Source organism: Strix uralensis, chromosome 26 (genome assembly GCF_047716275.1).
Source record: "Strix uralensis isolate ZFMK-TIS-50842 chromosome 26, bStrUra1, whole genome shotgun sequence".
NCBI lineage: Eukaryota > Metazoa > Chordata > Aves > Strigiformes > Strigidae > Strix > Strix uralensis.
In genome coordinates, this window is record NC_133997.1 from 2,667,495 (window position 1) to 2,690,137 (window position 22,643).

General features: G+C 60.7%; 4 protein-coding genes across 8 annotated transcripts in view; 3 read left to right on the forward strand and 1 right to left on the reverse strand.

Annotated features, from left to right (window-relative positions):
• Positions 1-956: 956 nt before the first annotated feature.
• Positions 957-8,669, forward strand: NLRX1 (NLR family member X1). 5 transcript variants are annotated; one of them, XM_074894774.1, is made up of 11 exons: positions 1,123-1,244; positions 1,650-1,775; positions 2,281-2,425; positions 2,926-3,053; positions 3,242-3,302; positions 3,727-3,824; positions 4,035-4,651; positions 5,119-6,533; positions 7,373-7,459; positions 7,568-7,819; positions 7,973-8,669. In XM_074894774.1, exons 4-11 carry the CDS (start codon positions 2,933-2,935, stop codon positions 8,289-8,291), a joined length of 2,970 nt encoding a protein of 989 aa, XP_074750875.1. In that variant the 5' UTR covers positions 1,123-1,244; positions 1,650-1,775; positions 2,281-2,425; positions 2,926-2,932; the 3' UTR covers positions 8,292-8,669. The 5 variants fall into 5 exon arrangements, with proteins under 5 accessions (XP_074750879.1, XP_074750877.1, XP_074750875.1 ...); XM_074894776.1 differs by lacking the exons at positions 1,123-1,244; positions 1,650-1,775 and adding an exon at positions 975-1,114; XM_074894775.1 differs by lacking the exon at positions 2,281-2,425.
• Positions 8,258-13,094, forward strand: NHERF4 (NHERF family PDZ scaffold protein 4). Its single transcript, XM_074894782.1, has 10 exons — positions 8,258-8,437; positions 9,732-9,759; positions 10,098-10,162; positions 10,374-10,585; positions 10,742-10,928; positions 11,017-11,153; positions 11,229-11,433; positions 11,594-11,790; positions 11,969-12,139; positions 12,392-13,094. Exons 1-10 carry the CDS (start codon positions 8,395-8,397, stop codon positions 12,434-12,436), a joined length of 1,290 nt encoding a protein of 429 aa, XP_074750883.1. The 5' UTR covers positions 8,258-8,394; the 3' UTR covers positions 12,437-13,094.
• Positions 13,095-13,485: 391 nt separating this feature from the next.
• On the reverse strand, positions 13,486-16,424 carry DRC12 (dynein regulatory complex subunit 12 homolog). Its single transcript, XM_074851036.1, has 7 exons — positions 16,352-16,424; positions 15,793-15,836; positions 15,658-15,676; positions 14,900-15,019; positions 14,181-14,273; positions 13,692-13,822; positions 13,486-13,614 (listed from the first exon to the last, which is right to left on the reverse strand). Exons 1-7 carry the CDS (start codon positions 16,422-16,424, stop codon positions 13,486-13,488), a joined length of 609 nt encoding a protein of 202 aa, XP_074707137.1.
• Positions 16,425-20,553: 4,129 nt separating this feature from the next.
• Positions 20,554-22,643, forward strand: part of CBL (Cbl proto-oncogene) — a 44,304-nt gene continuing 42,214 nt past the window's right edge. The window contains exon 1 of the mRNA XM_074851243.1: positions 20,554-20,767. Within this exon, the coding sequence (XP_074707344.1) occupies positions 20,621-20,767 (147 nt within the window). The 5' untranslated portion in view covers positions 20,554-20,620. The remainder of the gene's footprint in view (positions 20,768-22,643) is intronic.

The following is a 22,643-nucleotide window of genomic DNA, read 5'->3' on the forward strand; positions in this document are numbered from 1 at the left end:
TGCTGTGGTAGCCACGTGTGGGTGGCATTTGCCTGGGTTCTTCTACCTTGCCAGGAGGAGGCTGCGAAGCGGGGCCAGGGCATCACTGCCCACAGCTGCAACCTGGCAGGAACCAGGCAGGGCGGAGGCAGAGCTCTCCCGGGCTCTGGGGGGAGCATGGGGCTGCTGGCAGGGCCCTGCTGGCTCTCCGGGCTGTGCCGCACACACAGGTAAGTGCCCCGCAGGAACAGGGTGTCCGAGTCCCAGCTTGCTGCTGGTGCTCACCAGTGTCCAGAGGGCCCCAGGAGCTGTTGAGCAGGCAGAGATGTTGCGGCTTATTTCAGTCTTTCTGAGATGCCAGCTGTACTTGTTGGATTTCACACATCAATAAAACTTATATTTATAGTGTACTGCCTGGATGCCTCCCCTCCCTGAGCAGCCAGAGGGCACGCATGTTAGGGGAGATGTGTGCACACAGGTACACCGACAGACATCCCTGTGTCAGGGTGTGGAGAGGGGTGCTGGGGGGGGGAGCATGCGGGCAGGTGGCTGCACACATTGCTGGGGACAGGCACTTTCTCCAGGCTCTTTTCTCTGTGGGACTGCTATTGTCCTGCTCCCTGCAGCGCGCTCTGTGTGAGGCGGTGGCAGCTGAGCACGGGGGGGATTTCGCTCCGGAGTGAGTCTTGTCCTTGTGGGCTCCTGTCACGCATCTGGGCACCAGCTGGGGATGCAGAGCCACCAGATGTGTCCAGAGGAAACCCCCACTTGCAGCACTGCTGGTAAGACCCCAGGACCACCCCCTCATACTGTGTGTGTCCCTGTGTTTGGGGGAACAGGTGTTTTTCCTTGTGGTGTGCTGTGTCCGAAAAGAGGGGCCGTGGCCGCTCTCCCCGCGCCGCTCAGCGGAGCTGGCAGCCACTTGCGCAGGGCAGGACGAGACAGGACGGCGTCGCAGGAAGTTGCAGCTGCAAAACAGCCGCCTCCAGAGAGAAGCCTCTTCCTGGGACGGGGATGGAAGGAGGCAGCTGAGCAGCACCAGACTCTCCTCCGCAGTCCCCACGGGTTCAACACCTGGCAGCACAAGTGCGGGGAGCCGTGGGCTCAGCCTCGCTGGCCAGGAGTCCTGCTGGAGGTAAAGCCGCCACTTCTGGCACGGCCATCGCTCTCGCCTTGCTCAGCGCCAGTCTCACCGTTGCTCTAGGCTCCAGGTCCCTGTGCCGCCGGGGCCTCGGCCACCGGACACGGAAGCAGGGAGACGGGAGGTAACCAGAGAGTGAGGGCGTGTGGGCCAGGCGTGCACCAGGGCTCCCTGAAGGGGGGCTGCAGCGGGTGGGCGGCGCGGGGACCTCTGCCCTGGGCGGTGGAGGGTTACGGGAAGGAGCCAGGAGCCAGGCATGGGACACATCGGGGTTCTCTTTCTGCAAAGTTCTCGAGGCCAAGACACCCAGGTTCAAGGTCAGCTCCACTGCCCCCACCCCCCCATGCCTCAGTTTCTCCATCTAGGTAACATGATGACGGACTGCAAAGAGCCTGGGCTGTGGGAGGTGTAAGCAAGCTCTCGCCCTGCTCGCCGTCTCCTGGGGGAGGCCAAATACAGAGAGATTTGCACGCTGTCCCTTCCTATCTGCTGGGGTTTACTTACACCCTTCCCCCACCCTGTGCCTCAGTTTCTCAGGACGTTGGGGCTGTAAGTGCAGGCTGTGCTCCTGAAGGATCATCCTGCTGAGCCGGGGCGGGAGCCTGAACCAGCGCCGGCACAGCCGGTTCTGCCAGACTGGACCGTGTCGGGGCAGGTAAGGCTGGGCAGGGCACTGCTGCGCCACGGCCCTGGGGAGCAGAGCTGACCCCCCCACCCCACTCTGCCCTGCAGAGCCAGGCCCCTGCGGGACAGCTGCTGAGCCCCTCGTCCACCTCTGGAGACAGGAGCTTTGCCTGGGAAAAATTGCTCTGTGCCAGGCTGGACCTGCTGAGCCCCCGCAGCCCCCTGCCAGCCTGTGCCCCAGCTACCGCTGGCTGCAGCCTCCCTGGCTGCTTTGCATCGGCGGAGGCTGTGCTCAGCGCCCCTGCGTGCTGCAGCCTCCTGCGCCTGGCAGGCCCAGCGAGAGGCCTCAGCAGCTGCCAAGGACGCAGCAAGGGCTGCCCGCCGCGCGACAGCACAGCTTGGCAGGGCCAGCCACCACAGGGCAGCCCCAGGGCACGCCAGGGCCGGACTGGGGGAAGCCACCATGCATGTGGATATGGGATCACCTTTATTTTCTGCCTTTCCTAAGCCCTTCCCTGCTGTCTCCTCTCTCCCAGCCCCACCACCTTGTTTTACAGGATTTCGTGGCAGTTTGGGGAGGGCAGTTGGTTTGTTCTAATGTAAAGCCCTAAAATGTCAAGCCCTTAAGCCTGGGAGGAGGAAGCCTGACCTCTCCCCAGCACTTCTGTTCTCTCACTTATGGTAATTGTTATAGCTATACTGTTACAGCCAAGTCTAGGCCAGTGACTTTTAGCTGCCAACAGGGAGATTATCCCCTGTTCCTTGTGCCCCCAGTGAATTAGCTGGATGGTCCCAACTGAGGCCCTGGGGGTTGGTGACGGGTGTGGGGGGCAGGCAGGCTTGCCTGGCAGTGTGAGTACCTCCTTGGGGCCCTGCTTTGCTGCCCTCTTGGCTGCAACCCAGCTGATGTGATGCCTGTGAATGGTGCTGGATGTGGAGTGTGAGGTGGGATGTGCTTCTGCCAGCTCAGCTCTGCCCCAGCCACCCTCCCAGCCAGCCCACCGCTGCTCCCATGGTCGGTGGGTTTGCAGGGTCAGATGTTGGAGTGGGTCATTCCTGATTCAGGCATCCCTGGGCTGGGGTGGGGGTAGGTACAGCCTCAGGCTGCAGACTGGACTGGGGCAGGAAACTGGCAGGTCCAGGCACCCAGCCTGCCTCATGGGCTGTCCCCTCTCTTTCAGGCAGAGGATGTTGCGGGCCATGCAATGCCAGAGCTGCCTGTCCTGGGGCAGTTGGACACATCTGCGTCGATCCCTGCCAGGGAGCAGGGGGACCCAAAGTGTGTATCTGTGTGCTGCTCCAGTGCCAGGTGAGCTGGGCTCTGTGCCTGTGGATCTGACCTCAGGGAAGCCCTGTCCCTTGTGGACGTCCCTCCCAAGCTGGAGCCTGTGCAGTCTGTGGGTCACACCAGCAAGGCGTGAAGCCAATGAGCTCAGTGGTGTTATTTCTGCTGGGCTGGAGAAGGACATCCCTGACGTGTGTGTTCTTCCCCTCAAGGCACTGCAGGCAGCTACTTCCTCAGGAAGATCCTTTGTGCAAGTGGCATCTCCCTCCACAGGTACAGTGTCACGCAGCTGGGGCCTGGCCCATTCTGCCCTGTGGCTGTTTGCCACAGGACCCGGGTGGTTGAGCTGGCTGCCTTGGGACCATCGGGGCTCTGTGGGCAGAGACACTGCTTTGCCTCCACCTAGAAAATGACCCAGACGCAACTCCCTGTCTGCTCTGAATTCAGCCCGAATTCTCTGCTTTGCCACAGGTTTGCTGGGGATGCACAGCGTGTGGCTTGCTGACCTGCCTCCAATTCCCAGCCCTGCCCTGGCCCCCGGCCCTGTGGTCTCTCTTGGTGCAGGGGAAGGAAGGGGTCAGCTGGCTCTACCCAGCACTTCCCACAGCATTCACTTGTGGTCTGACGCCCCTGCCCCAGGAAGGGCTTGGAGCTGCTGGCTCCTGCCCTCCTCATGACACTCTCCCTTCTCTTGCAGGGGCTGTGCTCGCTACCAGGGAGGGTCCCAGGAGCGCTCTGCCCAGCCCAGCTCCTCTCGCCACGGCCTGTCCCATCTGAGGAATGTGGCTACTTCTGGTAAGCTTGCAGCCCTGTGCTGAAGAGGATAGAGGGTCCTAGACAGCAGGTTGGGGGCAGCTGCTGTCCTGGGCAGTGTGAGGGTTACCAAGAACTGCGATCTGTCCTCCTCTCTGCAGCCACCTCACCGCAGTGGCTTGGGGCAAGCAACTTCCCCATTCCCCTGTCAGTGAGAAGCCTTTGTCTTGTTGAGCACCTTCCTCTTCCCAGATGCCATCAAGAAACACCAGAAGAGCCTGTCTGCATGGTTCAGCCACCAGCCCAATGAAGAGAGGCAGTTCGGCCCTTCCTTCTCGCTGGACGCAGTCCACGTGGACCCAGTGATCCGAGAGAGCTCCCTGGAGGAGGTCCTGAAGCCCTCGCCTGACCTAACCATCCAGAACCAGCTCCAGCAGCCCTGCAGCCAGGTTATCAGCCTCCAGAACCTTTTTGATGTGGATGCCTGTGGGCGGCAGGTGAAGAACGTGGTGCTGTATGGCACTGTGGGCACAGGGAAGAGCACCCTCATCAAGAAGATGGTGGTGGACTGGTGCCATGGTCGCCTACCCCGCTTTGAGCTGGTCATCCCCTTCTCCTGCGAGGACCTGTCCCATAGTCATGCCCCCATCTCCCTGCGGCGCCTCATAACCAAGAAGTACCAGCACCTCCGGGACGTGGTGCCTATGCTGGGCGCTTCCAACCTCAAGGTGCTTTTCATCCTCAATGGCCTGGAGCGCCTCAACTTGGACTTCCGGCTGGCTGGAACGGAGCTGTGTTGTGACCCCAATGAGCCTGTGCCTCCCTCTGCCATCGTGGTCAACCTGCTGCGAAAATACCTCCTGCCAGAGGTCAGTGTCTCCCTCCAGCTCCTTCATGCTGGAGAAGGGCTGGGCGTGAGCCCTGGGGCGTTGCAGGCATGGCCATCATGCTAATCGCTTGTAGTCCAGCTTGGCTGTGAGTGAACAGGCAGCCTCCATTCCTGCAGGGACTCACCAAGGTGGTCTCATGTCACTATTACTGGTTTGTATCTCTGGGATCTTTGGGGAGGCCTGGTAAGGCAAAGAAGGCAGTCTGCTGGGCTGTGGTCTTCCAGACTCAATATATGTCTAGCAGGGGATGGGGAAAGCTCTTCTGTCCCCTCTGCCTGGGCCAGATGTGAACCAGCGCCCTTTGGGCAGCAGCTTCTTGAACCCCAGCCGCTGGGTGATGTGATCCTTGTGCACCTACATGTGGGTTATGCACTTGGGACCCTGCTGAGCTTAGATCAAAGTCACAGAGGGAACACCTCCAAACTCACCCAGCCCTCTGCTTCCAGGCCAGCATCATCGTCACCACGCGCCCATCAGCGGTGCGCCGGATCCCCGGCAAGTATGTGGGCCGCTATGCTGAGATCTGTGGCTTCTCTGACACCAACCTGCAGAAGCTGTACTTCCAGATGCGTCTCAGCCAGCCTGGCTGCAGTGGGGAGGGCAGTGCAGGTAGCAGTTCAGGCGAGAAGGAAAACTTGGTGGAGATGTTGTCAAGGAACTTGGAGCGCCATGACCAAATAGCTGCTGCTTGCTTCTTGCCTTCTTACTGCTGGCTGGTGTGCACCACGCTGCACTTCCTCTACTTCACCAGGACGGTGCCTCCCAGCCAGACTCTGACTGGCATCTACACCAGCTTCCTGAGGCTCAACTTCAGTGGGGAGGTGCTGGACAGCACTGACCCCACCAACATCTCCATGATGAAGTATGTGGCCAAGACGGTGGGCAAGCTGGCCTATGAAGGAGTGATGTCCCGCAAGACCTGCTTCTCAGAGGATGACCTGCAGCAGTGCTTTGAGGTGGAGATGAAGACTGAAAGCGAGCTCAACCTCCTGGAGGTCTTCCGCAGAGACGTATTCCGCTTCTTCCTCACTCCATGTGTGCAGCCAGGCAAAGAGCACACCTTTGTCTTCACCATCCCTGCAATGCAGGAGTACCTGGCAGCCCTGCATGTGGTGCTGGGTGAGAAGAAGACCCTGGCACAGAGAGTGGGGAAAGAGCTGTCAGAGGTCATTGGGAAGGTGAGTGAAGATGTCGCTGTTGTTCTGAACATCATCTCCAAGGTGTTGCCCTTGCGCTTCCTGCCAGTGCTCTTCAACCTGCTCAAAATCTTCCCTCGCTACTTTTCCCGGCTGAGTGGTAAGGACCGGGATGCTATTGCCCACACCATGGCAGAGGAGCTGTTCAAAGAGGAGGACTACTACAACGATGATGTCTTGGACCAGATCAATTCCAGCATCCTGGGCGTGGAGGGCCCCATGCGCCACCCTGATGAGGCCCCTGACGATGAGGTCTTTGAGCTCTTTCCCATCTTCATGGGTGGGATACTGTCCCGCCGTAACCGTGCCATCCTTGAGCAGCTGGGCTGCTCCATCAAGAACCTGGCAGCCTTTGAGATCGCCAAGGCCATGAAGAAGACAGTCATCAGGAACAGCCGAAAGGGGCTACCCCCCTCTGAGCTGATGGACTACCTCTTCTTCCTGCATGAGTTCCAGAACGAGCGCTTTACAGCTGAGGCCATCCGCTCCCTCCGGACTGTGAACCTCTCATCCGTCAAGATGACCCCTCTCAAGTGCTGTGTCCTGGCGTCTGTCATGGGCACCACGTGCCATGAGGTGGAGGAGCTGAACCTGACCTCCTGCAACCTTGACACAAGCAGCTTGAAGATCCTCTTCCCTGTCCTGCTGCGATGCAAAGCTCTCCAGTAAGTACCACCTTCTTCTGCCCTTGGACAGTGCTCAGAAATTGGGCTTTCCCTCACCTCTGCCCATCCCAGGGATACACCAGGAGCTGGAGCGTGGCAAAGGTAGAGAAGGGCCTGCATGCCCTTGGTGATTCTCGGTGCGGGCCTGGGGGACTACAGCTTCCAACATGCAACACTCCTCGAGCGGCCTCGCTGGGCACTGCGTGCTGGGATTTGCAGTCCCGACACACCCTCCCCGAGGACCCTTTGGGCCGTTCTCTGCAGCTGGTGCCACAGGCTGGGCTGCCAGCTCCCCTGGCAAACCCAGGTCCCTCCCATTGCTTGGTCCCCTGCAGCCACCCCGCATCCCCGGGTAGCTCTGCCGCTGCTAACGGGCAGCAGATTCGCGGCCCGAGGGAGCGTGGGCTGCGCACAGGGCTGGGCTCCGTTCCAGCCCGTTTGTGGCACTGCAGTCTTCCTGTCGCCCAGGGGGTGGCGAGCCGTGCTCGGCAGAGATGGACCCGGCTGTGCAGCGGGGCTGTGCAGCACTGCCTTCCTCCAGATGCTCGGGAGGGCTCGGTGGGGTCCTGATCCCTCCTCAGCCCTTCACCCACCCTCTGCGGACCCTGCACCCCCCGCCTTGCTCCTGCTGGCACTGGCTCTGCTGGCTGATGCTACCCAAGCTCTGGTGTGGTTTCAGTGAGCTCCCTTTTGGAGAGGAAGCCTTGTGTGGCCTTGTCTGGGGAGCCCAGGTAGCATGGTGATGGGGAGGGCCAGGGAAGATGGAGAGAGCAGGGTTGCCAGCCCCACAGGTAACAGCCATTGTGGCCCTGCCACCCCCGTGTCTCTCTCTGCATCAGTCTGCAGCTCAACAGCCTGGGCTCTGACGCCTGCAAGGAAATCCGCGACCTGCTCCTGCATGACAAGTGCGTGGTGAGCAACCTGCGGTGAGTACTGCCTCTGGCCCTGCATGAAACTGTCTCTGCTGCCCAGCGTGTCCCTTGGCCCTGGGCCCCCCGCCCAGCCTTGGCATTGTCAAGCTCCTGTGTCCACAGGCTGGCAAATAACCCCGTGGGCGAGCAGGGGGCACAATACCTGGCTGAGGCACTAGCAGGCAACCGCTCGCTGACCCATTTGTCCCTGCTGCACACTGCGCTGGGGGACCGGGGCACCGAGGTCATTGCTCAGCACCTGGCTGAGAACAAGCACCTCCAGGAGCTGAACCTGGGCTACAACTCCCTGACGGACGCAGCTGCCTTGCAGGTGGTGGAGGTGGCCAAAAGGCACGCGACGCTGGACAAAGTGCAGTGAGTTCGCTCTGTCCCATCTCTTCCCTCTTGCAGGCGATGCCTCTGACCCAGTGGCCCTCCCTGTGGCAGTGAGCAGGGAGCCCCGTCTGCCCCTGCGTCCTGCCCCCCAGCCCTCACAGTGTCTTCTGCTCCTTTTCTCTCAACCTGCAGTCTGTACTTCAATGACATCAGTGAGGAGGGCAAGCGGGCACTTCACAGCCTGCGCATGGACCGGGATGGCGTCAGGGCACTGGTCTTCCTTACAGCAGGCACCGATGTCTCCGACTACTGGTCCCATATCCTGAACGTGGTGCAGAGGAACCTGCCTTTCTGGGACCGCGAGCGGGTTCGACAGCACCTCACCCTCATCCTGCAGGACCTGGAGAGCAGCCGGAGACAGACTGCCAACCCCTGGAGGAAAGCCAAGTTCCTACGAGTTGAGAGTGAGGTCAAGAAGATGCTGGGGGAACTACAGCACGGGACCCTCTAAGCTGCTGTCCATCCACCCGGCCAGGGAAGGAGCAGTGCTACTGGGGAGGAAGCACTGGAGTGTGCCCCAGCAGCACATCCCCCGTGCCCTTACCTGTGTGGCGATGCCCAGTGGCTGGGTGCTTCCAAGGCTGTCAAAGGTGCTGGGTATGTGGGGCTCAGCCGTCATCTGCGGGCAAGGCTGAAGTATGGGAGAACTGTACAGAAACCAGGCCAGGAGCAAATGGAACTTGTTCTTCTGGGCTTGTAGAGACCCAGGCCCTGCGCTGGAGCCACTGCTGGCCTGGCCACAAGCCACATCTGTGGCAGAGGGGTGGGACTCAGGCTTGCTCGTGAAACCTTTGGTAGCATTAAAGTGCACCGCTTTGTTTCCACTGAAGCATGCTAGTGCCAAGACTTGATCTCCTCTCCGGGCTCTTCCTGGGGAGGAATGCGGAAGGTGCTGGTGCAGCCGTCCCTCCAGCAGTTGGAGTGGAGGGCTCTGGCCCTTCCCATCTCACGAGGCTAGGATGGGGCAGCCCACTTCTGCTCCAACCATGCCAAACCAGTAGGTCTTCCCCGCTGTGGGCTGCCTTTGGGGGCGACTGGAAGCTGAGACACCAGGATCTTCCCAAGCTGGGTGTCCCAGGCCCTGGTCCCAGCTGGGCGAGGGCTGGCAGTGCCCTGGGGCTGGGAGGGCAGAGGAGACGTGGGGACTGTTTAACTATTAAACCTGGGGCGTCTTGGAAGAGGCGGGGACACCGGCTTCCCTGCCACTTCACCCTGTACCTTGCTCCCTCTCGCATTCCCTGCAGCCATGAAGCAAACAAAAGGTACGTGCTGGGGCAGTGGGGCTTCGTCCTGTGGAGACCCTTCACCACACACAGCACGGAGCAAGGCAATGTCAGAGCCCAGGCAGGCCATGGAAAGGAGCTAGAGGCATCCAGGAAAATGCAGATGGACGTTGTGGGGGCACTTGGGTTTGGGGGTCCTTGTGCTAGAAGAGGTGGGGAGGGGTTTTATGGAGAGGTGCTCAGGGAAAGGCCTCTATCTCCATCTCCAGGCTCCAGCCAGCTTTCTGGGGGCCCTGGTGAGCCCTCTCATCAGTCTCTCAAAAGCCCTGTAAACCTCAGGGACTACCCTTCATCTGCATACTGCCGCCTGGCCCTACTTTGCCCCTGGTGCTGCAGGACCTTGCTGGCCTCGGCAGCAGCGGGTACCCGTTGGACCCAAGCAGCAGCTGTCCCACTGCTTTGAAATGCAAGAGGACACTGGTGGCAGGGCCAAGGGCTGAGCTCTGCCCAGGCACAGGCTGTGGCTGCGGGGCTGCATGGACTCAGCAAACCCCCTCACCTGGCGTGGCATGCTCAGCCTGCGGGTGAGCAAGCCCTGAGTGCTTGAGAGCGTGGGGTCTGCTCCCGGCCCGCCGCCTCCTGCACTGACCTCTCCTCTCCTTCTGCAGGGCTCGAGGGTGACAAGAAGTCCATCGTGTAAGTGCTGAGCTCCCCCTGGCCAGGGACTTCCTGGGGCTTGTGGCCCCACAACCAAGCTGTGCTAGGGCACATCCTCAGCTGAGGTGGTGGGAGTTACGGCTGCCAATCCCAGCTGCCTGCCCCAGCAAGGACTTCCCTGAGTTGTTAGCTCAGGAGAGATGTGGGGGACAGTCCAAGAGGGAGATCCCCTCCTGGGCTTTCCCCAAGGAAGAGGAGGCACTGGAGCTGTGGCCCCAGCTGGCCCTCTCTGGGAGGAATGGGGCTCACCTGGGGAGGGCAGGGGGAAGGCTGTGCTGGTGCACTAACGTGGCCTCTCCTGCCCTTTATAATTTCAGAAAATTTGAATTTAACCCCAAAGATGGGATCGACAACCCTGCCTTGTCTCTGACTGAGGACACGGGTAAATACCCTTATCTCTCCAGGGCATCCTTGTGTCAGCATGGGGTTCTGGCAGCTGGGCATCACTGGGGTCCTGGGCTGTCATGCCGGGGAGCTGTGAGGAGGTGAACACATGAGGCAGCGGGGATGGGGAGACCCCAGCCCAGGATGGGGTAGAGAACTCGTGTTAGGATCCCTGCAGGGTCCTGCTCACGGGCTGTGTCCCCATGCAGATGGCGAGGGTGTGGGGGAGCCCCGCTTCTATCTCCTGAGCAAGGGCAACACAGAGACCTTCGGCTTCTGCCTCCATGAGGAACTGGGCTGCCAGGGCCACGTCATCCGGCAGGTCGAGCTGGGGGGTCTGGCCCAGCGCAGGGGGCTGCAGGATGGGGACCGGCTCCTTCAGGTCAATGGCCACTTTGTGGACCACATGGACCACCGCAGGGTAAGCTGGGAGCACCCTGGGGCTGTGGGAACATTCGAGTCCTCCTGGGCCAGGGGCACAGAGGGTGCAGGACCCTGCTGCCCCCTGGGGCCCTGATCCCACAGGCTGTGGTTGGAGGGGTGCCCTGCCTAGGGTTCACAGCCTCAGTCCTTCCAGGTGGTGCAGAAGATCAAGGCCAGCGGGAACCAGGTCCTACTGGCGGTGCTGGACGGTGACTCCTACGAAGCAGCCAAAGCCCTGGGCAGGGACCTGTCCCAGATGCTACCAGCTGACATCCGCCCACGTCTCTGCCACATCATGCGGGACAAAAGCGGTTTCGGCTTCGGCGTGTCAGGTCCAGAAGGTAAAGCAGGCAGTGGGATGCCAGTGCCGCCAGCCTCCCTGACACAGCACCCCCACTCATGCCAGACTGCCTCTTCCCCTCTCTGCAGGCACGAAGGGCACCTTCCAGCTGTCAGTGCAGCAGGATGGGCCAGCGGAGAGAGCAGGGGTGCCACCAGGCTCCTGGCTCCTGGAGCTGAATGGGGCCAGCGTGAGGAGCTACTCGCACGCGCAGCTCGCCAGAAAGGTGCGTGCTCCCGGCGCGGGTGGGTGGGGGACCAGGGCCAGCAACATCACTGAGCGCCCTGTGTTTCCCATCCAGCTTAAGCAGAGCGGCAGCAAGGTGACGCTGCTGGTGGCAACCAGTGCTGTGGAGGAGTTTTACCGCCTGCGGGGCCTGCGGGTCATGGCTGCCTTGGCGGACACCTCCTGGCTCCCCTTCAAGGTCCGGGAGCTGCACATGGTGAAGGGTCCAGCTGGCTACGGGTTTCTGCTCAAGGAGGATGACTGCAGCTCAGGGGCCACAGGTGAGGGCGCTGAGGGGGGCAGTCTGTACCTGAGCAAGGCATGTCTGAGGGTCAGGAATATCCCCACCTGCGCACAGGGCTCAGCGGTGCCAGTTCCCCTCTGGCTGAATGCCTCTGTGAGCATCTCCCCACCCTCCCTCCCTCTGTCCTGCTGTGGCAGGCCAGTTCCTGTGGGACGTGGATGAGGGGCTGCCGGCCGAGCAGGCAGGGATGAAGGAAGGGGACCGTCTCCTGGCTGTGAATGGTGAGAGCATCGAGGGGCTGGACCACCAGCAGACAGTGCTCAGGATCCGTGCCCATGATGACCAGGTCACGCTGCTGGTCATTGACCCCGCTGGCGATGAGTTCTACCAGTCGGTAGGTTTTGGGGACTCGGTGTGGTCTCGCCCTGGCTGGGGAGCTCTGGGGTGCTGCGAGGCTGGATGATGGGATGGGTGTCTTGTCACCAGGCCTGCACAGTGAGGGCGTCCCCAGGGGACCTGGCTTGCCATGGAGCGCCAGGAGCTGTACAGCTATCCCTCTTCTGCTCTTCCAGATCGGGCTGTCCCCTCTGCTATTCTTTGAGGATAGTGACCCTGCCTTAGGCTCCCACACACCCTCCCTGCCCTCTCCCAGTGGCTCCCCTGGACTCTGTCACATTGAGGTGGGACCAAAGGGACCTGGCTTCTGGCTGGTAGCTGCTGCCAACAGTATCGGGATCACACAGGTAACCCTTCTTGCCAGGCTCTCTCAGCAGTGCTGATCACAGCCCGGCACTGCTCTGAGTCCTGGCACCCTCCTGCCCTGCCTGTCCCAATATTTCCCTGGCACCTGTGACACTGGCAGGAGGGGGCTGCGTGGTCCCCTGGCCACAGGGGCCAGGCAGAAATACCCCTCAACCTGCCGATGGGGCAAGGGTGGAACGTGGCGGGGTGGGTAGATGCGTGCTGCCCACAATGCCCCCACTGTGTCCCTGCAGAGCCCACGCCAGGAGGAGCAGAGGAGGCTGCGCCAGGCGTTCTAGAGGCCCAGGAGCACCCTGCCTCTGGCCAGGCTCCTCCACACAGCACCTTGACCCAGACCACCTCCAGCTCAACAGTGCTCCCTGCCTGGCTCCCTGGAGAGCACAGCGCTGCTCAGCACGGCCGTTGCATGCACAGCTGTTGTGTCTCCATGCCCACAACGGGGCTCACAGCATCGCACCTTCCAGAGACCCATCTCCACTGACTGAGACTGACTCCAAGCTTTTATTAACCAAAGCAGTGGCTTCTTGTAACCTGAAGACAGACCTGTGTCTTTGCCTGCCCAGCTGCATCCAGGGGTATCTAAGGACATTGCACTGAAGCCCTTGCCCAGCTCCAGGCTCTGGGATCTCCCAGGAGAGCCAAGGCACTGCCCTCTACACCATGACCCAGGGGACTGGGGAGCCTGAGGCTTGGCTCAGCCCAGGGCTGGCCTTCAGACTGCTGTGTGAAGGGGAAAGGGAGCAGCGGATGCCGACGGGGCGCTGGAGGAACCCCCTACCTCTCAGGCTGTGGGCTCAGGTCTGCCCCTGCATGGACATCTCTCTTGCACTCCTCCTCTCATCCTCCCTGTGAACTTGTGGGCAGCGAGCGTCCACCACCCATCACAGCACTGTTCATCTGTCACCCATTTGGGGTGTGAATAAAAGACAAATCCACGCTGCTGTTCACGTGGGTAATGTTACAGGGAGGACTGTGACTCAGCAGTACATTCAGACTGGACATTAGGAAAAAAAATTTTCACAGAAAGAGTGGTTAGACAGTGGAATAGGCTGCCCAGGGAGGTGGTGGAGTCACCATCCCTGGATGTGTTTAAGGGTCGTTTAGATGAGATGCTGGGGGATATGGTGTAGGCAGAACTTTGTAGAGTCGGGCTGAGGGTTGGACTCGATGATCCAAAGGGTCTTTTCCAACCTGAATGATTCTGTGATCTTCTCTTACCTAGTCTGGGGCAGCTGGGGTGCTGGGCAGAGGATGCGGGGAGCTCTCCAAGTGTGCTGATAGGGAGGTAGGGGCTGAGAGCCTGTCCCACCCTGGGAGCCTCAGGGCACTATATCTCCAGGGGGTTGAGGCCAAACTCCTGTAGGCGCTCCTTGTGCTTCATGGCAATGGTTGTTCCTAGCTCTTCCCAGTGCTGGCTCGCCTCTGCCATCTTGGCCAGTACAAGGTCCAGGCTACCCTGGTGGGAAAGAGGAGAGTGAGGAGGAAGAACTGCCCTGCCAGGAGGAGCCACCCCATAGCCACGTCCCCACTCACATGGAGGATCTTCTCACACTCCCTCTCCATGGCATCGAGCCTGCCCTGCAGCTGGGTGATGGTCCTGTCCTTCTCTGCTAGTGCCCGGGTGGCAGTCTCCTGGGTCTGCTGGCTTTCCTGGAGCCTGGCAGCTGTGGGGTGCAGGGACAGAGGAAGGGAACACAGCACGTGGGCACAGGAGCCTGGCACTGTGTGACCAGTGCAGGGGAGGGTGTGGGCAGTGTGTGGCACAGCGCCTGCCCGATCCCCTCACCCCTGGGGTGGCACAGGGCTCTGGGACAGGGGTGGAATCACAGTATCCCCTTTGCAGTCAGTATCTCTCAAGGTCAGGGATGCACTAGGAATGGGGTCAGGCTTTGCCTTCAGCTGTTGACAGCACAGGGTGAAGGACTCCCATCTCCCCTCGCTCCTCCCAAGAGCACTTTGCTGCCCTGGAGCGAACCCCATCCCCACCCACCAGCAAGGGGCAGGCGTGCCGAGGGGCTGTACCGAGCTGCTCCTGCAGGCTCTTCACCTTCGCCTCCAAGCGCTGGCTGTGGGCTGCTGTCTGCTTCTGCAGCTCCTGGTATTGCCGGGTCATTTCTGGGAGCCAGGGAGGGGAGAAGGGGACAAACGTGGTGACTGTAGGAGGGATGAGCAGGAGGTCCCTGTGCTCAGATCCCAGCACCTGTGACCAGGCAGGGGCTCCAGCGAGGCCTGACCTGAGGGCTCCCCTTGCAGGGTGATACGTCAGAAGCAGCCACGCATGCACCCTCTCCCTGCTTGGCAGAGCTGTGACAACACTGGCGGGGGCAGGAGGGAACCCTGGAGGGAAAGTTTTATCTCTCTGTTGAGCGTGGGAGAGCAAAACTGAGCACGGAGTTTTGCATGTGGCAAAGACCGCAAACCTCTGGCTGAGGTTTTACCTCTGCTAAAATCAGCCCCTTCTTGAGCGCTAACGGAAATGGCGAAGCAATGAGTTTTGCAGACAGGGAAGTCTCTGCCTCTGTGGTCTCCCTTGCCTGTGCTGAGTACAGGCATCTGGGGTGCAACGAGTCCACGTCCAGAGTCTTTGCGTGCTGACAGCATGGGAGGGAGCAGGGTGGTTTGGTGCTGAGCGCTCAAAGCCAAAGGGAGAGGGGAGGTAAGCTTGGCTTGCTTCCCCCAGCAGCACCAAGGTGTGGGGTCCCTGCATCTACCCCACTGCCCCCTCCCACCTCTGCCCTCACCTTCACGAATGTCTCGCTTGTCTTCCTGGGCCTGCTCCAGCGCCTTTTCCAGGTCCCACAGCCTCCGCTTGAGCCCTTCATTGTCAGCTTTTGCCTGCCAGATCACGTCCCTCCAGGGAACTGCGAGTCAGAGATGCACAGGACTGCCATGGGGACAACACGCTTCCTGACAGGTGACCCACACCACAACCCTGGCCTAAGCACAGGCAAAGGGCACCATCCAAACCATACTGGATGGTCATTCCATGCCCGGTACCTCCTTGGTACCTTGGTCCAGCAGTGACTTATTCCTAGCCTTTCTCTGCTCGCAAAGCCAAGGGGATGTGATCACCTTCTGAGCCCCTGCCTGGCCCCAAGCCTTGCCTGAACCAGGGTGAATCTCATAGCAAGAAACTTCCCCTTTGTTTCAGCCCAGGGTTGTGCTCGGGAAGCATTTCCAGGGGGGTGCCCCACCACAGCATCCCTACCACTTCCCATCTGCTTTCATCATTGTTCCTCTCTTTCTCTGGCCTCTCCAAGCACTGATGGGCTGCATGCCAGGGACTCTTGGGACAGCACAGGCAGTCCCTGGGGCTGGAGCCCACATGCAAGGGAGGCCGTATGCCCTCCTCTGACATGATTTGCCACTGGGAAGGGCTAATCCCTCGGAAGTGCATGCAGGGCAGCAGTCATCCCTCGCTTGCCCCAGCCCCTGGCTTCTCCCAACCTTACCCAGGTGCTCTTTCGGCATGTCAACATCCAGTGCTGCTTTCCCGTACTTGTGCTCAGCTTGGCTTTCTGCAGCCAGAGGGGGAGAAGGAAGGGACAGTCAAGAGCAGGTCTTTAAAAGGGGCTTAGACCAAGGGAGGCCTGCCTTGGGATGTTTGCCCCAGGAAATCTTGGCTGAGACCTACCTCCGGCTCAAACACCAGCACCAGGGCAGTATTTGTGCAGGCACCTGTCAGACACAGGGTGTAGCAGGTTTTACTTGAAGCAGCTGCCCTGGAGAGATGTGTGCTCATTTGGGACTGAGGGCTGGGATTTTGCAGTGAAGACGGGGCCGTAGACACGGTGCATAGAGCCTTGGGGACTCCTTCCGAAACCCCGCCCCAGCCTGGTGCATGCTTGCACTTTCAGAGGCATGTAGGAGAGGCTGGGGCCTGGCAGAGCCACTCTCTTTGACCTCCCCCCCTGGATCCTGCTGGGTTGGAGGGTGCAGGGTGCTTTGGGCAGGGCCCTGGACCCCCCTGTCTCCTGTATCCATCAGGCCTAACTGTGCTGCTGCCCTGGTGTAGGGTGAGCAGGGCTGGGGGAGACGCGAAAGCAGCAGCCAGACGGGCCCACAGGGCCCCAGAACAATCCTTCGCCCTGGTGCTCCCAGCTCCCGCTTCCGCAGCCCCCACGATGCTGCCCTCGCTGGGGCAGGAGAGGCACATTCCTGCTTGCTGTAGGGAGACAAGACCCTAGACTTACCTGATATATTTCTCTTCTGCTGCTGCTGCTGCTTCACTCCTTTTTTCCCTTTCCCTTTGTTCTTCAGAGGCATCCTCCTGCAAAGTGATACCAGTGCTCCCTCTCAGCAACAGGTGATCATGCGCTGGACTTTTTGGGGAGAAAGCGGAGGCATTGCGCCTTCCTAGCACATGGAAGAAAAGACCTCTCCTTCCCTAGGAAGCAAGACCCAGTGTCATGGAGCTGCCATGTCTCTGCCAGGATGGCTGTCCTGCCAGCACCTGTCCTGGCTGCTAGCATAGACCTCAGTTGCTCAAGATGCCTTCAAGATAATCCCTGCTATTGTAGCAACTATCTGCAACGCAGGCAGGTTGTGATCTGGCCCAAAACCCACCTCCACCTTGCAGCAGGTGAGCATCTCATTCCCGTGACAGAGGCGTGGATCGAACGCACCCTGTGCCCAGCGCAGCGCTGGATTGGTCCAAAGCTGGCCCCGCTCCCCAGCACTGAACTGGTCATGTTTGGCTGCAGGACTGTAGGACATGGCTCCGATTAGGTGGGCTGAACCCTGTCCCACTCATGTCCCAGAGTGGCAGTCCCAGAGCAGCCCCAGCATGGATCCAGCTGAGCTGTGGGGAAATGGGGACCTGGTGGGGAGGGCAACTCTCCCAGGTCACAGCTTGAAATGAGCCCGGCGTCTTCCTCCCTTCCTGCCCTGGCTCTCCTCTCTGGCACACCCTCCTGCTCAGCGCTGCCAGTTTTGCCCTGGGGACTGCAGCCGTCTTTGGATCTTCTTTATAAAACAGGAGAGGAAGGAAGGGAGAGGATTTTAAACTGCTGCTTCTGCTCAGGATGCAATTAACCCCAAATACCTGGGAGCGAGCAGGTGTTTCCTGGGTGCCTGCAGTTCTTCAGCTGGATGCAGACCTTGCTGCGTGGCCAGGGCAGCAGGAGCCAGGCGGGCAGCGGGAGCAGGGAGATGGTATGTGGGGAGGCTGCGGGGCCATCCGCTGCCAGGGCAGCCCGGGGACGCGCAGCAGGGACACGCGGTGCTGCCGGAGGAGCTGGCACGGCGGCAGACTGGGTGTGGAGAGCCAGGGCAGCTGGGCTGGGGCCAAGGACAACAGTGGGGGCCATTCCCCTATGCAGACGTGCAGTCAGAGAAGCTGGCGTGCACCTGGTGCACACCCATGCACGCACAACCGAAACCACCGCCCAGCCACGCAGAGCTGAGCAATCGGAGGGGTGTCCGTGCGTCTGCAGGCCTGGCAGCGGGCTGGCAGGCAGTGGGGGGCACACGCCGATGTCCAGCCTTGGGTGGCACGACCAGCAAGGGACCGAGACGCTGCTCTCAACCACAACCACACGAGATGCACAGCGGAGGCCAGAGGCGCCCAGGCACCTGGAGGCACTCTTGGCTGCCAGCCGCCAGGCTGGGGGAAGCTATTTCAAAACAACCAGCGTGACGTGGCTTTCTGGCACAGTGGTGGCGAGTGACCACTGTGCTGAGCATGGATGCTAGACTCCTCTTTCCCGCAGGGAGGGAACAGTCCCAAGCGAAAGCAACCTTTGCTTGAAGTCTCACACGTAAATACAGCCGCGACTTGGAGTGAATCATGCCCAGAGAAGCAGATAGTTAGGAATGCAATTGCTCAAGCGTGTTCCCTGATCTCTTTGGATTGGGGCCATGGTGATTTTTGTATTTGGCTTCACAAAGTTGGTATAACCCTCCCCAGCCCTCTCCCCAGGTAGTTGTGGTATCCTGGAGCTGGCCAGGGCACCCTCCGGTGGTCAATCCGGCTTGACTATTAGCCAGAATCCATTAGCATCTAATGGGAAAAGCCTCAGGAACACAGCCTCAATAAATGTTGACATATTTGAGGTCAATATAATCCTTAGGAAAATTTGCCCAGGTAATTAAAGCCAGACAAGGAGCTGCCTGTCCCAGAAATATTTACCAAGCTTTACCAAAGGCAGTAAAATCAAGACAGAGAGTTTTACAACCAACCTATGCAGTGCTCCCTTGCTATATCTAGTGCTGCATGCTGCCTCCTCCTGTCCTGCCCATCTGATGCCTCATCAAGCCATGTGCCACGCAGGAACTCATCATGAGCCGTCAGCCAACAGCCAGGCCTGGTCCTGGGCAGTGACTTGTGGAAGAAAGCAGCGCTGGAGCTGGGGTGGTGTGGGGCAGCACAGCGCTTTGCCGTGACACCAGCAGGCTGATGTACGATGTGCGTGTGCAGCCGGGGCGGGGATGGGAGGGACGGCATGCACAGCCTCCCTGTTAGCAGCACCGCAGCCTGAGCGCGGAGCCCTGCGGCCGTGCCCTGGGCTGGCAGAGGCTGCGCAGCAGCAGCAGAGCAGGGCATGTCCCTCCTGTGGCAGGTGGTGTACCAGGGCAGTGGCTTTTCCGTGCTGCTGTGGCTTTGCACGTCTGGCACCTCAGAGGTCCTGGCTCCCATGCAAGAGTGGGTGCGTGAGTGTCGCAGGGGAAACAAAGGGGTGAGCTCTGTCGTGGGGTTCCTCTCCTGTGTGAACCCCAGAGGCTGAGGCTGTGCTGTCCAACCTCTAGGCCTGAGCCCAGTCTGGGCACTCACACTCCCCGAAGTGAGGCTGGCCAAACTGCAGCATTTGTGGTTTTGTTTTGCGTACTTTCCTCCTTGAAGCCTGTGTCGTGAGACTGATGCTGTGCTGTACCAGCCTCAGCTGTTTTTTTGCAAAGGAAGTGTTTTTCTGCCTGGGAAAGGAGACTGAAAAGAGGATCTGAAGGCAGCAAAGAAACAGAACTGAACTTACTTTCAAGCCTATGTCGTAATTTCTGAAGGTTTGGCGTTCTCAGTTCTACCAAAAGATTGACCTACTCTCTGGTCTCCTTTTCTCTCCCAGTTCTGTCTGCTCTTACCCCCCCGGGTGTCCGTGCTCCTTCCCCTGGGGACCTGTTGGAGCCGGGCTGAGGTAACGGGGACAGCAGCCCCCGCAGCGCAGGGCAGCGGTGCCATGAGAGAGGGCCCTGCCCCTGCAGCAGGGCCAGTGCCAGGGCGCTGCGGCACCCTCCGTCCTGCCCCCTGCATCCTTCATCCCACACCCTGCATCCTTCACCCTCCATCCCACACCCTGCATCCTTCACCCTCCATCCCACACCCTGCATCCTTCACCCTCCATCCCGCACCCTGCATCCCGCACCCTCCATCCTGCCCCCTCCATCCCGCACCCTGCATCCTTCACCCTTCATCCTGCCCCCTGCATCCTGCCCCCTGCATCCCGCACCCTGCACCCTCCATCCCACACCCTCCATCCCACACCCTGCCCCCTGCATCCCGCACCCTGCATCCCGCGCAGCACCCTCGGGGGTGCGGTCGCGCTCTCGCCGGGGCTGGCTCGGGGCCGGTTTCCCCGCAGCGCTGGCTGCAGCCCTGGGGCCGAGGCCTCACGCTCGGGGTGCCCGGGCCGGGCTCAGCCCGCCGAGCAGGCCGAAGGCCGGCTGCTATTTCCCACGGCCGGGGCGAGTGACGCCCCCTCAGGCCGAGGACGTTTCGGGTGGGGGCAGAGGCCGCCGCGCAGGGGCGCCGCGCGGTCCCCGGAGCCGCTTCCCCGTTTTGGGGCTGGACACCGGCCGTTCGCAGAAAAGGGAACCCGGCTGCTGGAAAGGGGAAACGATCCTGTTTTGCAAGCGCCGAAACCGGCGCAGCCTGCCGCGCAGCGCGCCCGGGGAAGGAACCGCCGCCGGCCGCGGGTCCGTCCCGCCGCGCTCCGCGCCCCGGGGGCGGCGGGACAGGGACAGCGCGGCCCGGGCGCGGCCCTGCCGTTCCCATGGCGACCCCGCCCCGCCCCGGCCCTCCCGCCCGCACCAAACATGGCCGCCGCGCCGCCCTCGCCCGCCGCCGTGCGCCTGCCCCACGGCAGAGGGGCGGGGCCTGGCGGACGGGCCGCCGCTCACCCCTCTCCGCCCCGCCCCCCCTCCCCTCCCGGCCAATCGGTGCCGGCTCCTCCTCGGCGCAGGGGGCGGTCCCGGGCGCGCGGGGGGGGCAGCCAGCCAATCAGTGCGCGGCGTGGCCGGGGCGGAGGGCGGAGCGGCGCTAGAGCCGGGCGCCCCCGCCGCCGCCGCCACCGCCCGCGGCTCCCGCTGCCGCCGCCTGCCCGGCCCGGCCCTGCCCGGCCCGGCCCGCGGGAGCGCCCCCCACGCTCGGCTGCCCTGCAGGGCCGCGGCCCGGTGCCGGACGGGGGGCGACGGGCCGGGCGCGGGTGTGGGCTCGCTCGCGGCCGCCCCCCCGCCCCCGCGCCGCCCTCATGTCGGCGCCGCTGAAGAAGGGCCCCGGGGGGCTGATCGGGCTCATGAAGGACGCCTTTCAGCCGCACCACCACCACCTGGGCCCGCACCAGCCCGGCGCCGTGGACAAGAAGATGGTGGAGAAGTGCTGGAAGCTCATGGACAAGGTGGGCCCGGCGGGGGCGTCGGGCCGCCCTGGGCAGGCGGAGAGGGCTGTGGGGCGGCACTGGAGGGTCGGGCTGGGGCGGAAGCGGGCGCTGGGTGTCGAGGCTGGGGCAAAGGGCTTCAGGCTGGGGCTGGGCTGGGCTGAAGCACTTGGGGAGGCTGGGTGGGGGTTGGGGTAGGGCATATAGGGCTGGGCTGAAGGGTTTGGGGTGCTGGGGGGGCTCTGGGGGCAGAGGGGGCGCTGGGGGGTCGGGTAAGCCAGGAGCTGCAGGGTTTGGCTGAGGGAGAGGGAGCTGTATGGCTCGGGGTGGGGCTGGGGTGAAACGTTTGGGGGGGGGTCGAGGGCTGTGTGGGTGCAGGATAGGGTGCAGCGCTTTGGGGGGGGAGGATGTGGGAGCTGGTGGGGAGATGTGCGGCGGAGGAGAGGCCGGAGGCAGGATGGGAGTGGGATGTGAAGATTTGAAGGTGTGGAGGGAGAGCAGCAGCTCTGCAAGGGATGAGCTGCGTGCAGGGCTCTGTGTGGAGAAAGAGGGGAAGGTTTGGGGCGGAGGATGCAGATCTGCTCAAGAGGATCTGGGATTTGTGCCGTCGTATTTTTGTAGATGCTGGGGGGAGGGGGGCACTGCTGGTGCTGGTGGGGGGCGAGGCTGGGTAAGGGTAGGGCTTGGTGGGGAGCTGCAGGTGCATCCCGGTGGTGTCAGCAGTAAGTCTTATCTGTGTATAACTGCACGAGGGAGGAATCTAGGGTTTGCTTGTCAGAAGGTAAGCCTCGCCCTGTGATAGGGCCTGGTGTGTAGGTACTGGATGGTGAGGCTGAGCTTCTGCTTTGTGGCAGTCCAGATTATTCTTTTTTTGAAGGAATAGGGGCATGTTAACCGAGCTCAGTACAAAGCCTTTTCTTTAAAACTGGGAGCCTGGTAAAAAGCCTGAAAGTCTGAATAAAACCCTCTGCAATAAATGTAGTTTGTAGTTACACAAAAATAAAAAGTATGAAATCTAATGTGAAACACCAGAAACCTGTGGTGTGGGAGCTGGAAAGGCCGTCTTACAGTTCCATGCCTTTATGTGGGGCACTGCACTGTGGGGTCATTAAGGCTCTCCCCTCCTCCACCCTTTAAAATGCCAGGAAATGGCTATTGCTGGGGACAGGACACCAGACCTTTTGGCCTGGTGGTGTGATGGGGTATGGCAATTGGTTTACTAGCCTGGCTAAGGTGTGTTAGCAAATCCATTGTTTTGAGAAATCCTGGTGAGTTGTTAGTGAATGCTAGTGTTATGTATAGAATGTCCCCGTAAGTGAGCATAGATATCCACAAGTGGGCCTAAAATAAACCTTCTGACATTTTTTTGGGATTTTGATTGATCCTGCGATGTTATTACCGTTCAGCCCTGAGAATCGAGGCTAGGCTTGACATGTTGGAGTCTAAAATGTGAAGTGCATTTAGTAATGCTGGGTTCAGGGCCCTAAAAGTAGTGCAGAGTAAGGGCATCGCTGAAGTTGCCTGCAGTCCTTGGGGAACGTCACCTTGCCACCTTCCTCCCCTCTGGGAGCAGAGCAAGCAGGGCTGATGGGCATACCTCATCCAATTGCCCTGCAGGCTTATGCATTTCAACTTTTCTTTCTCTTTTCCCTGCATTGTTTATGCATGCAGTGTCTGAAACTCCTGCAGTAAATGCTAAAGCAGGCAGAGTAGATGACTTTTTTAAAGACATACTAAATTATGTTCATGCCAAGAAATCACTTTGTGTTGGCTGGCTCAACAAAAGACGTGGTTTATAGCTGTGCCTTGCTGTGCTTGTGATGAGCTTTGATCACCTTCTACAGAGAGAGATTGGGATAAAGAAAAAAGTCTTTTGAAAAGTGCCAGTGGCTTTCTT